Raw genomic sequence first — 13,796 nt, 5'->3', positions numbered from 1 at the left:
AACAAAGGAGTTTACCTTCTGATAAACCAAATGTAATATTTTAAGTTAATTTAAAAGGTTTAAATCAAACAAACAAAAAAACCCACTGTTTTACCTTGTAAACATAAATGTTTAAAGGGGTCCTATTATGCTCTTTAACAAAGTCTTGATTTTGTTTTGGGTGTGTACTAGAACAGGCTCTCATACTAGGTTGTTGGAAAAACACATTATTTTTCACATATTTTACATTATTACATCACCTCTCTCCCCAGTCTGGCATGAACGGCTCGAATAGTTCCTGTATCAAATGAAGGCCCGCCTTCTGAAATATGAAATGTGCTGTGATTGGTTGGCTGGGCCAGTGTGTGTTGTGATTGGCAGCACTTTGCGCCTGCTCAGGAAATGTCATGCTTTTTACCATAGCCACTTGTGAGCTTCAGTGTAAAACCGCGTCAAAATCAAATCAATTTGAGCGCGATTTAAACCCGAATGATTGTAACCACTCTAAGTTTGTCTGCCTTGGGAAAGCTAGCATATCTCCAACATAGTGATAGCACTCGTTGCCTTCTCTAGTGCAGCTCAACCAGATCTCATCCCAGTCGTCAGTATTTGTGATCTCAAATATTTTGTTTAATACAATTAAACACATTAATAACAATCACCTTCTTGTATATACTATATTTTACAACCATAAAATTACAATAATATATTCTTTGTGTATATTATAGTACAGTACCAGTCAGCTGACTAATGTGGTAATCAAACACTTATAATGACGTGACAAAGATATGTAATGGAGGCAGGGCATTTAATAATTTAACTATAAACTTTATTATCCAAAATGTGTCTGACATCAGTGCACTGAACAGTAAAGTTGAAGTTTATTCACTTTATTCCGTTGAAGTTTAATTCACTTCGGGCTACTGTCTTCACATACAGACTAAACTTACTAGAGAAGTGTGAAGTGTGACATAATATAGCTCTGTAAATAAATATAATTTAAATTCTCGTCTTGCACACTTTAATGCCTTTTGAATGTAACGTGTATGTTCCCTTGGAACTGGAATCATGGCGTAATATCATGTGAAGTCCACTTCGCAGGGCACATATGGTCGAATAAGACAACACTTGAATGCTGCTGCCTGAACAAGTGAAAGTGTTGGCTGGTGTCATTATTTTGTGAACACTCCACCAAATTCGGGGGATCCCTTCAGCTTGGGGAGCCCTCCCGAATGCCACCCTCCACGCATCTGAATAAAATCGGCAAAACGATATATCGGTCGGGCTCTAGTCTTTACAGTGGCATGCACTGTATAAAGGTCCTAGATCATGTAATTTTCAAGTAATTTAATGGTGTTTTTGTTTGCTTAACTTTTTTTTTTTTTTTTTCGGAAAGACTGTTTGTCAACTGAACACTAGGTATGTTAAATAACAGTGCATTTCAACTTCTGTTGCTTAGAGCTTTGTTGTCATTCCTGTCAAAAAATAAACATGGTGCTACCCTGACTTTTATAAATGATTCTCATTACAAGCTTGGGAAGATGTTTGGCATGTGTATTTGAAAACACATCATGAGACCCAGATATGGGGTTTGATATATAGAAGAGATGATGATGTGTTTAACATATAAGGGAATATACAGCATTTGTTTGTTTTGTTTGTCTCTGCAGAAAGGGCTTTATATAGTTTTGAGTGTGCATTCCACCCTGTATTCAGCCTGACGTCAGGCACGTGTCGACTGGACTACCGCAGACCAGAGAACAGGTGAGACCTTCATTACAGTCATTATCTTGTTGCAGGTGCCCAGAAAGATATGCTGCACACTAATTCTTGTTGGTATTAACATATATATTGTTAATAATCATCTTTTTTTTTTTTTTTTTTTTTGGAGCACCGTTAAGAGAAAGCATAACTCTTCATGAAATCTCTCTCACTCTCTTCTGTATCTACAGGGCCTTTTATTTAGTGCTGTTCAAGCATATGACATTTCTGGAGAAGAGAGGTTGTCCACGTACAGCCCTGGAGTACTGCAAACTGATTCTGAGGTACCAGCCCACATCAGATTAATACAATAAATTTATCACATTCATAAGACAAAATCCATCATCCACGGCTAGTCAGCCAGATGTATTGTATAAAACATGAAAGGTAATTTAAAAAAAAAAAAACTTTTTAAATATGTTTCCAGTCTGGATCCAGATAATGACCCTCTCTGCATGCTGCTGATCTTTGACTTCCTGTGCCTGCGCTGTCGCGAGTACACCACTCTCATCCGACTCTATGAGGAATGGGAGGTAAATAACTTATCGTACTGAACTGCCACAACATCTCAACTGGGTTCTAGTCAGGACTTTGACTAGGCCACTCCACAACTTTCATTTTGCAGAGGCTGACTTGCTGCTATCATTTAGATTATTGTCTTAATGCATAATCCTGTTGCATTTGAACTTCAACTTAAACCGAAGACCTGACATTCTCCTTTAGGATATTCTGGTAGAGAGCAGAGTTTATGTTTCCCTCAATTATTCCCTCAAAAAAGTTGCCCAGGCCCTGAAACAGCAAAACATCCATCCAACAGCACACTGCCACCACTATGCTTGATCGTACAGTAGGTGGCCAACCAAAGTGTGCTTTCTACCACGGTAGGCACCACCGCTGCCAGGTCTGCAAAGTGCATTTGCAGCTTTTGACCACTGAGTGGCACTTTAACCACAAGTTATCAAGCAAATGCATCAAAACATTTTTGCAAACAGCCTTGCCTAGCCAATACATTTGACGGCTGCAGTCGGCAGAAAATGAAAGAAAAACACTGTAGTTAAAATAATTAATCGGCCTATTCACACATGCAAATTTAGAGTTTTAAACGAACCAATTCAAATGAAAGCAAATACTCCCTGATCAGTCCCTCCAGGATTTTGCGATTCTGCAATCGCTGAATTTATCTTAAAACCAAGCAAACTCCGCAATTTTCGCAAAAGTTCGCACATTTTTGTAATTGCCGCAGATTTTCCACAGATTTTGGGCGAAGAGGCGTCCCGTGACATCATCGCAATGCGCATTCAGTCAAAGAAAGGTTGTTTCTCCGTTCCAAAAAATGGAATGAACAGCCTTGCGTTCTCACCATGACCGATTTACAAGAGCTACATTGGATAAACGAACCCAAAGCGGAACGAATCCGTGCTACTCGTTTGGGCTACACAGCACAAACTATTTATCTGCTCGAGCTGGAGCCACGGGTTGATCTCGATCACGCAACATATTATACACTTCGCTGGGAGATACATTGAAGAAAGCTGTCGAATTCACCACAGAATCAATAACATCTCTGTGAAATCTTGTGAGAAGCATTCAGATTCTGGACAGAATTCTGTTAAAGCTGATATCAGAACAAATGCCACTGATGTGGAAACCAGGAAAAAAATTGTTCAATAAACACATCTCACCACCATTCACCATGGATTTAACATAGTAAAACTACAGGAACAACTTGTGGCAGAAATGGTCTAATGTTTTCGAGTGATTATAACTTTTCCCAGCACTTCAAAGCTTTAAGTATAACCGAATTTGAAAGTTATTTTTAATGTGACGATATTTGTTCATCCTCCATAGGTTGCCCCCATTTATAAAGCTAAAAGTTTCATTATGTAGGAAAGCAAACATTATTTAAAAATAAAAAAAGATAATTACCACTGGCAGATGGCTGTAGAGATGTACTTGTAGGCCATTTCCACTCCCTAATATATATATTTTCTCAACTAGCTAGACAGCACAAGTACATCTGTAAGACGTCTGCCAAAGATCTGGGAAACATCTGCTGTGTACTCTGATAAACGTCTTAGAATCATTTACATTTCTCTCTAAAGGCGCATCCAGTCTACTCTGGAGATGAGAGTCAGCACCGTGAATTTCATTTTGCAGCGACAAGGAAACATTAGTTTATTAATAATTAATGTTTTAATTCCTTTTTCATAATTATTAGGCTATACTTCTGCCTGTGCTTTGTGGCAAACTTAATGTGTGTGCTTGAGTGCGGAATATATTAAGGCTCATTATGGATTAGTAGACTTAAAGGGATACTCAACCCCAAAATGAAAATTTTGTCATTAAGCACTTTACCCCTATGTCGTTCCCAACCTGTAAATACGCTTTGTTTATCTTCGGAACACAATTTAAGGTATTTTGGTTGAACCGGGAGGCTTGTGATTGTCCCATAGACTGCCAAGTAAAATACACTGTCAAGGTCCAGAAAAGCATAGTCAGAATAGTCCACCTGCCATCAGTGGTTCAACCGTAATATTATGAAGCAACAAGAATACTTTTTATACAAAATGAAGACAAAAATAATGACTTTATTCAACAATTCGTCTCCTCTGTCTCTCCCCACATCACCGTAGCACCATTTTGAAAAACACCTGCTGAACGCAAACTTCATACGCTCTTCTGTGTCAGTTGTGCTGCAGGGATGCGCTGTTTTCTTTCAAATCAAAGCGTAAATACACATAGAAAACGTATCCTTGTGGCGCGGCTGACACAAAAGAGAGTATGCAGTTTGCGTTCAGCAGATGTTTTCCAAATGGAGCTACGGTGATTTGGGGAGAGACAGAATAATTGTTGAATAAAGTCGTTATTTTTGTTTTCTTCTCGAACAAAAAGTATTCTTGTCGCTTCATAACATTACGGTTGAACCACTGATGGCAGATGGACTATTCTGATGATGCTTTTCATACTTTTCTTGACCTTGACAGTGTATTTTACGTGGCAGTCTATGGGACAGACACAAGCCTCCCGGTTTTCATCCAAAATATCTCATAAAGATGAACGAAGCTTTTACGGGTTGGGAACGACATAGGGGTAAGTGATTAAAGACAAAAATTGTATTTTGGGGTGGAGTAACCCTTTAATTTAATATAAAAGTGTGATTAGTTGAATAATGACAAATGACCGACTATTAGTAACTAGAAAAATATTACACAGGGGGCAGCCCTAAATACCCTCTAGACATCTCTGTTCTGTTCTACGTGTTTGCATAAATATAGATATAAATAGATGGTTCAATATATTGTTAATGAATACATTCTGTGAGAATTTATGTTTCAGGTTTTGACTGCGAATGTCAGCCCATAACTGGAATTGCCCAATAATGAAGCTAAAAATGATTAGGCCTACATGAAGTCTCAGGACAGTTTCTTATTACTGCAGTATATTTTTACATTGCCCAATAATGAAGCTAAAAATGATTAGGCCTACATGAAGTCTCAGGACAGTTTCTCACATCTCCTGAGTATTTCATTGCATGCCAATTGCAAAAAAAAAGCAAACGATCCACACCTTTATTTCCACACCCAGCTTTGCTGGACTGAATTCAGTCAATACAGTGACAATACTGAAAAAAAATAGTAACAGCGAACTGTGCATCTGCATTCATTATATATTTATTTTACTGTAAAAAAAAAACACGACTCGGGAAACCTGTCGCTGGATATTTTTACATTTGTATTGCCAAAACGACTGCAGCTTTGATGCAAATTCAGTTTTCCATTGCATGTTTGAGCATGCAAGACAGACACGCTCTTCATTCATCTCAGTTCACAATAATAAAAATAACAGTGGCATCATGCAGATAATTCTTGTTTATTATAGTGCAAGGAAGCCTGTTCAAATCTCAGTGGTTCCCAATCCTGGTCCTGGAGAACCCCCAACGCTGAACATTTTTGTTGTCTCTCTTATATGACACTCACATTTGAGGTCTTGGAGTCTTCACTAATGAGCTGATGAGTTGAATCGCGTGTGTTTGAATAGGGAGAGGTCTAAAATGTGCAGTGTTGGGGGTTCACCAGGACCAGGATTGGGAACCACTGGCTTATTTTATATAGGCCTAATATAAAGGCCTATAGTATATATTTTTTTCATAATGAACTGGACTGCCGTTGAGCACGCAAATTTTTGATGCTGCTTTTGATGAATAGCCTACAGCAAAACTGACTTATAGCACAGATGATAAGCACGGTTTATTTTTTTAACCTCACATAAAATTATTAATGGAACAAAAACACATTTTTGCTGTAATAATAACGACTTTTTAAAAATTGTTTCTTAAATATGAACCAAATTGCAATCATACATTATTAGTCTTATTGTCCTTATTAGCCCTTCATGGATTCAGTCTTACATGTATTCTGTAGCTTATTGTGAATATAAACCATCAGTTTTGGACATGGCAAAGCTAAAATGCACCTGATTTTAGAGCCTTGCATTTCAGCAAGAGCTCCCCTGCTCACACAGAGCGAGACGGCAAAAAGCGCATCTTGTCTGTTTATTCTATTTTACAAAATCACAAAGTTTTGTTGATTATTGTGAGTGCACACAAAAATAAGGGTAGACCATTTATAGTTCTGAGTGAAGTATTAGTCTTTATCTGTATGAGCAAAAATTAAAGCGTACTTCAGGTTGTTTCTACTGAAGAATAAAATGCAAGTGATCGTGCCGGCGCCTCCATGCATTAAGCACGCTTCAGCTTCCACTTTCCGCTTAGATCCTACGCCTAACAGCACACTTTTATCTAAATGTTTAAACTAACATTCTAATATGCTTGAAGTGTTTTATATCCATAGATTTTATTTTAAGCAAGTCGTGATGATTTGAGGTTAAATTGATCAAACGTAATCAACTCTGCTGTCAGCTGCTTTCTGCTTTGTTCTCACAAAAAAAAAAGAAAAGAATTTAAACAAAAAATGTGCCGGACATTTTTCTTAATTAATTAATTAAATGAATGAAACTTTTAAAAACAAAACTGAACTATGTTAATGGCTGCAACAGCTGCTGTGTAACATGAAGCCAGAGAGAGAGAAAAGAGACAGGCTCCAGTCGGACTCAGGCCGAGGATACTGGTAAGCTGCCAGCCAGTTGGGCCAAGCTAGGGCCTAGATCTACCCGATTTCTGCGTTTGGAAATGAATGTTGTGAATCAGGGGTTGTTTTTAATTAAATGACAACATTCTTAAGTTGTACTGTTGTTTAATTTTAGTTTTTATTTATCATTATTATTTTTTTTTTAACATTTTACAGATTCCCCCGATCTCACGAATGCAGAAATACGAAACCGTGTTATTATTGTTATTATTATTATTAGGGGTTCAAGCACGTAGTGCTGAAACCCTATTGTAATGGTAAGAATTTTTTTTTTATTATTATTTTTCTCCAGTAAAACTGATCGTGCAGCCCAAACCGTAAGGCCTAGAGAGCTGAAACTTGGTCAAAAGTTAGTCAAGCCAAATTAAAAACGGTCACTCTGATTTTGGGTCTAGGAGGTCTCATTTTTCCGCAAATTGAATGATGTCCAAAACCTACTTTTGCGAACTAGTCCTAGGTTTTTTGCCCGATCGGAACCAAACCACTGAAGATATATTCTCTGGACAGTGAATATCAATAATTATCCAAAAAAAAAAAAGAAATTTCGACTCCCTGTCGCAATGGGGCGCCAAAATGTTCGGAAGTTCGAAAGAGGACCAATTTTACGCAAAAGGCTATAACTCGTGAATGAAATGAGATATCTTCACCAAACTCACTACACATGTGTATGAGCTAAAACTTTGGAGAAATAAAAAAAATTAAAATAAAATGCGCAGGTCTCCCACTTGGTGGCGTTTTTAAGCGGTAAAAAAAAAAAATATATATATATATATGGCTAAAACTATGCAACCAATGGTCCGAACCACTTGCAAATTGGAATGCAGTGTCTTTGTTCAAAGTGGCACAAGTTCCAATGAGGACATTGGTGTATCTCAAAAAACATGGTCGCCATTGGCCAATTAATTTTGAGCACTTATTTGACAAGGTTAATGGAGGTCAATCAGAATGAATCTCTGTGGGCATGTTCAACTCAAGGCCCTAAAGGTCTGTAAGAATTTTGAAATCGGCCACTAGCTGATGTTAACGAGTTTTATGGCTCAGTAATCACGTGGTGTTTAACACATCCACAAAATATGCATATCATTTGATAGAACTCCTAATAATGATAAACTTTGCCTCAAGAACCATTGCTGTCAATCAAATCGTTCATTAAATATTCACAAATATGTTAAAACCCTACTTTTATGAAACTTGGTGACAACGTGTCAGATGACTCTGAACATGCATGCAAAATTTTATGGAGATCTAACCATAGGTGGTGCTATAACAGTTGAAAAGGCCTCAAAAATACAATATTTGTACAGAAAATAACCTTTCTCATTCTGAACAAGTTTGCCTCTGGGACTAATGCTGTCAATCAAATCATTCATTAAATATTCACAAGTATGTTAAAAACCTACTTTTGTGAACTAGTCCTAGGTTTTTTGCTCAATCTCAATTAAACCACTGTAGTAACATTTTCTGGACTCTCTAGATCAATATCAAAAAAAAAATTTAATTTTGTCCTTTGGTTAGCTATAATGGGGTCATTTGAAAAGGGGTGTGGCCAAATATACCCAAAAGTCTATAAAACCTAAAGAAAACTCGATTTCACAAAACTTGATGAAAACGTGTCGGATGACTCTTAACAAGCATGCAAAGTTTCATGAAGATCAGACCATAGGTGGCGCTATAACAGTTGAAAAGGCCTCAAAAGTACAATGTTTGTATAGAAAATGACCTCAAATTCCCAGGAAAAAATAATGTTCATGTATTCTTGTATAAGATCTTCATATCATATTGATTTATTCTGAACAACTTTGCCTCTGGGACTAATGCTGTCAATCAAACTGTTAATTAAATATAAGAGATTATTTAAAAAAACTACTTTTGTGAACTAGTCCTCGGAGTTTAACTCAAAATCAGTGAAGTACTATTCTCTAGACTCTCTAGACCCTAAAAGCATACCACCTTAAAGGTCTTAAAGTCCATGAATCCCAGTAATCACTGCTTGCAGCTATATTATTATTTATTATTATTATTATTATTATTATTATTATTATTATATAAAATATGGTTTAATATGATTTAAACATGTTTTAATTTATACAAAGGAACCATAAAAAGTGATGAATTTCTCAATTCATGGACATAATTTTCGGCATGTCATGGGCTCTGTATATGGGAATAAATGTTAAAAAAAATGATAGATAACGAATAAGTTTGTGTGACCTGCTGAAATACATCAGAGAATTATTAAATGTAAGTTTTCAAGCCTTTCATTGTGACATTAATGTGACTATAGTGCCATAATATGTGTTGGAACTATAACACTCAACAATAAGCCACCTTTTCTGTCGGTTTATTTTTTATGACATAGTCTAATGCACACCTCCTTAAATGCAATCTAAACATTCCAAGTTAATAGCCTACTTTTTGTAGGATTTCTAGGTGTTTTTCATGTCACAGTTTTAGCCCATTAATCTTGATTTCTCACAGCTTATTTTGTTCAGGTATTTTTATTTATTTATTTTTGGTGTGTGTCTGTAAATTGCGACTCGAATAGTCTTATGAACCTGCAGCCAACGGCCAAGATCAAGATTTTTCTTTCAAAAACTTTCATTAGCCTGTAGATTGAAATGAATGCCCCTTAATAATAATATTACAACATAAGGAAATTGTGCAAATTAAATGGTTTTCATAATGACTTTAATAACCCTAAAATGCAAAGAGCCTTTTTTAATTTTTTTGATGCGTATACTGTAGTCTACATGAACCCACTTTTGAAATTGACTCTCATTGTAAATTTGAGGATGTTATAAAGTTATATTATAATATTGTTGTTTTATTTTGTTATTTGAACATTGTTTACAAAACAAAATTTTGTAATTACAGTCAATTTGCAATCTGTCCCTTTGCACCACTTGGTGGTAGTTTCGTGAATGACTTTAACCCTCTGAGGTCTAGGGGGTTTTGGGGGCCTGAGAAATTTTGACATCCCCTGATTTTTGTCAGTTGCTTATAAATAGATACATGGCTAAAGTCTAATAACACTGTAATCAGTACAAACTGGGCTACAATAATACGTAAATAGCATGTATGTACATGAGAAAACAACGTTTTTGTGTGGTTAGTAAAAAACTACAATTTTGAAGTCACTGAAATAAGGTCATAAAACACATACAGAACATTTGTTCACAGGCCTGTCAATCCTGGAGCTTGTAGCCTAGAATGTTTGCTTCAAAATGATGTGAAATCATCTAGTTTACTCACTCACAGAAAACAATAGATTGCATTTTCTAAGACACTTTTTGTTTCAAAATGGCATATGTGAGTAGGCGTCAACTATCATGAATATTTGTGTGATTCACACCTGAGAAGACAAAGACCCACATAATGAGCTGCATAATGAACCTTTCAGGCAGGTGAGTGACTGAGAGGGAACAGTTACAAGAAAGAATGTGAGGACAAAATAAATGGTTTAGAATATATTTCATTATCCCACAAAATAACTTGAGATTCACTTGCGAGTGCAGTTAAACAGTTTATTAGGAACAATCAAAGCTGACTTTCAAAGCTGAATTTTTAGCATCATTACTCCAGTCACACGATCCTCCAGAAATCATTCTAATATTCTGATTTGTTACTCAAAAAAACATTTATTATTATTATTATTATTATTATTATTACTACTAATTTTGAAAAGAGATGATTTTTTTATTAATTGAAAGAACAGCATAGTTTCTAACATGATTATTGTATTTATCATCACTTGCGTGCTAAATAAGTTTATATATATATATATATATATGTGTGTGTGTGTGTGTGTGTGTGTGTGTGTGTGTGTGTATATATATATATATATATATATATATATATATATATATATATATATATATATATATATATATATATATATATATATATATATATATATATATATATATATATATATAATATATATATATATAATACTGACTCCCAACTTTTAAATGGTATAGTGTATATTGTTACACTTGGAGTAAGACTGGAGTAATGATGCTGAAAATTTAGCTTTGATCACAGGAATATATTAAATTTTTTAATATATTCAAATAGAAAGCAGTTATTTTAAATAGTAAAAATATTTCACAATATTACTGCTTTAGCAAATGCAACTTTCTGTATTTTGGATTAAATAAATGCAGGCTCATGTGTCATGTTGAAATATATAAATGAACGTCACATACCTGGCATTTCCAAAATGTATATTGTTTATGTGCTCTAAAGGACATACTTTTTTGAAGAGACTTTGAAGAGATGGGAGTGTCTGCCTCGCTTGGTCTTAGCTGTGTTCCAGGTTCCTGAGTGGGCTGCTTATTTGCATGGGCTCGCTTTGCAACAGGTTATTATTTATCTGAAATAAAAAGTAAGCATGCTGTTTACGCAAATAAACTGCATTATTAATATTACTGTGATGGTCACTGATACTATTAGTAATTTATAGGAAAAAAAGAACACAATTACCACATAAAACATTTATTGTCAGTGATATGTACAGCTTACTTGATAGAATTTTTTTTTTTTTTTTTTTTTTTTTTTTTTTAACACCAGAGCAGATATTGATGAATAGAAGCTTAGTTACATTCTTGAAAACACAAGCATGCTTTGTATGAAGGCCTATACAATATATATAGTTCTAAACATATATGGCTATATTCGTGAACAGAGAATAGCCTATCTCAGTAAAGTTTTGTCTAATCATTCTTACTGACATTAAGCTAGCAACATTATAACTCATTACTTTTACATCGTATTGCTGTCTATGTTATAGAACATAAAAATAAAAAAAATGATCCTGACATCGTGAAACATTGAGATGATGTAAATGAAACTTCATAATGTTTCACCTGATTATACATTTAGTCAGAAATTATAGCTTGGAAAAAGTCTAACTAGTAAAATGTGTACAAGTTATATGAAAACTAATACAAGTAGATTAATAATAAAAAAGACTTACTCATGTTTATCTCTGCTGGGTCAAGCCGCTTCGTTCTCCTTTCTGAGGTAATCCAAATTGTATTCCTCTCAGCAGTCTTCTTGAGTTGAAATATGTCTTATTCCTCTCAGCGCGAAGCGAACAGTAACATTTAAAAAATGTGAAGTACAGTCTCGCTGCTTTGTTTGCTCTGATGAGGGCGTTTACCCACGCAGCTTCAAGATTATAACCTCAAAAGCATGCTCGGCGCGTGAGCGTGGTCACATTAGATATAATGAAGGGAGACGTGAAAGACGGACATCGCGTTGTTTTCATATGGATTACTTTATCACAGAATATTTGTTTTTGGTAGCACTTGCTTAGTTTAAAAGTAGACATGTCAAGCTTTCTATAGATATCTCTCTCATGTCTCTTTGTTGAGTATTCACTGAGTTGCACCTTGTTGTTTTCTTTATTTTATAAATGCACAAAGTTTTGTTGTTATTATGTGTGGAAACAAATAAAAGTACACCCTTTACAGATTCAATTGATATATTGCTCTTATCTGTACGATCAAAACTGAAAGTGTAATTTAAGTTCTTTTCGGGGTTATCAGGAGAAAATGCCTCAAAACGCGTATCCGGATTAATCGACTTCAGAGGGTTAACATGCGACTGACTTGCAGTTAACGCCGGTACACACAGCAGGAATAGGCATGCTGGTTGTCCACCTACTATAGGTATGGTGTTCATTTTGTAGAATTTGGTATTTGGTTTATGCCAGATGTATAAGAACCCCATCTTCCAAACAGTTATAGTTTCAACTCATCAGTCCACAAAACATTCTCCCAAAATGTTTGAGGTTCATCAAGGCAAATTTCTGTCAATCCATAAAATTTTTCTGGGTTAGCAGTGGTGTTCTCCTTGCCACTCTTACATGGGTGTCACTTCCAGGGCTTGATCAAGCCTCCTTGCGGGTAGCCTCCAGGGGTTTTTGGCCTGTCCAAAAGCGGGCCAACTGAGGTTTGATGAGTTATGGAAAGAGGTGGAGTTTATCTGAATCAGGTGATGGTTACATGCCATCCACACAGGGCATCGGCATTAACGCTTCTCGTTTACGTAGAATGGGTTTTCTTTAATCTTGCCCTTGCTGGGTTGGTGTGGCATTCTGTTGAGGTGTTAAAGGGATAGTTCGCCCAAAAATGAAATTTTGATGACTCAAACCGTTGCAGTCTGTCAGTCATATAATGTAAGTGGCTTTGAGAGTAAAAAAATAAATAAAATACACAAACAAAACCAAATTAAACCCTGCGACTTGTGACGATACATTGATATGTAAAGACACAAACCAATTGGTCTGTGCAAGAAACTGAACAGTATTTATAGTTTTTTACCTCTGATTTTGACAGCCGGCACCTGCGGTGAAAAACCATAGGTAAAAAACTATATAAATACTGTTCAGTTTCTTGCACAGACCGATCGTTTTGTGTCGCAGGGTTTAATGTGGTTTTGTTTGTGTATGTTTTTTTTTTTTTTTTGACTCTCAAAGCCGTGATTCCCATTAGGGCTGTGCGATTAACCGAAATCATAATAAAATCACGTTTTGAGCGTGCGCGATTTCTAAATCGCTTTATAGCACAATTTTCCGCGGCCCCGACCTCCCGCAGTATGCTATCCGATCCAATCCGAATGCAGCGCACCTAAGTGGAGCGCGAGAACAGAACAGACTGGGCATATGCCTAACTCCAGGTTTACACACTCTGTCTGTGATGCGTATTTTTTCCGAGCCCATGTTAATGGATCAGAACGTTTACACTGCATGCGGTAAAAGATGTGAACAGAAAAGGTTAGAAATCGAAAGAATGAATATCTAGCGCATGAGCATAGAGAGAGTTGTGAGTGAGAGGAGACATGTTTTAATTGCGCTCACTTTCTCCGGGCGTGAGCAGCGTGTATCTGATGTATCTTCTCAAC

General features: G+C 36.0%; 1 protein-coding gene across 3 annotated transcripts in view; it reads left to right on the top strand.

Moving 5' to 3' along the window:
- Positions 1-13,796, top strand: part of tcf25 (transcription factor 25 (basic helix-loop-helix)) — a 119,286-nt gene that overhangs the window by 25,753 nt on the left and 79,737 nt on the right. For all 3 annotated transcript variants that reach the window (XM_042775019.1, XM_042775018.1, XM_042775020.1), the window contains exons 9-11: positions 1,650-1,743; positions 1,932-2,024; positions 2,168-2,273. In XM_042775019.1, coding sequence (XP_042630953.1) covers positions 1,650-1,743; positions 1,932-2,024; positions 2,168-2,273 — 293 coding nt within the window. The remainder of the gene's footprint in view (positions 1-1,649; positions 1,744-1,931; positions 2,025-2,167; positions 2,274-13,796) is intronic.

Source organism: Cyprinus carpio, chromosome A18 (assembly GCF_018340385.1).
Source record: "Cyprinus carpio isolate SPL01 chromosome A18, ASM1834038v1, whole genome shotgun sequence".
Taxonomy (NCBI): domain Eukaryota; kingdom Metazoa; phylum Chordata; class Actinopteri; order Cypriniformes; family Cyprinidae; genus Cyprinus; species Cyprinus carpio.
The sequence above is the reverse complement of the archived record's forward strand: the minus strand, read 5'-3'. Positions and strand labels throughout refer to the sequence as shown.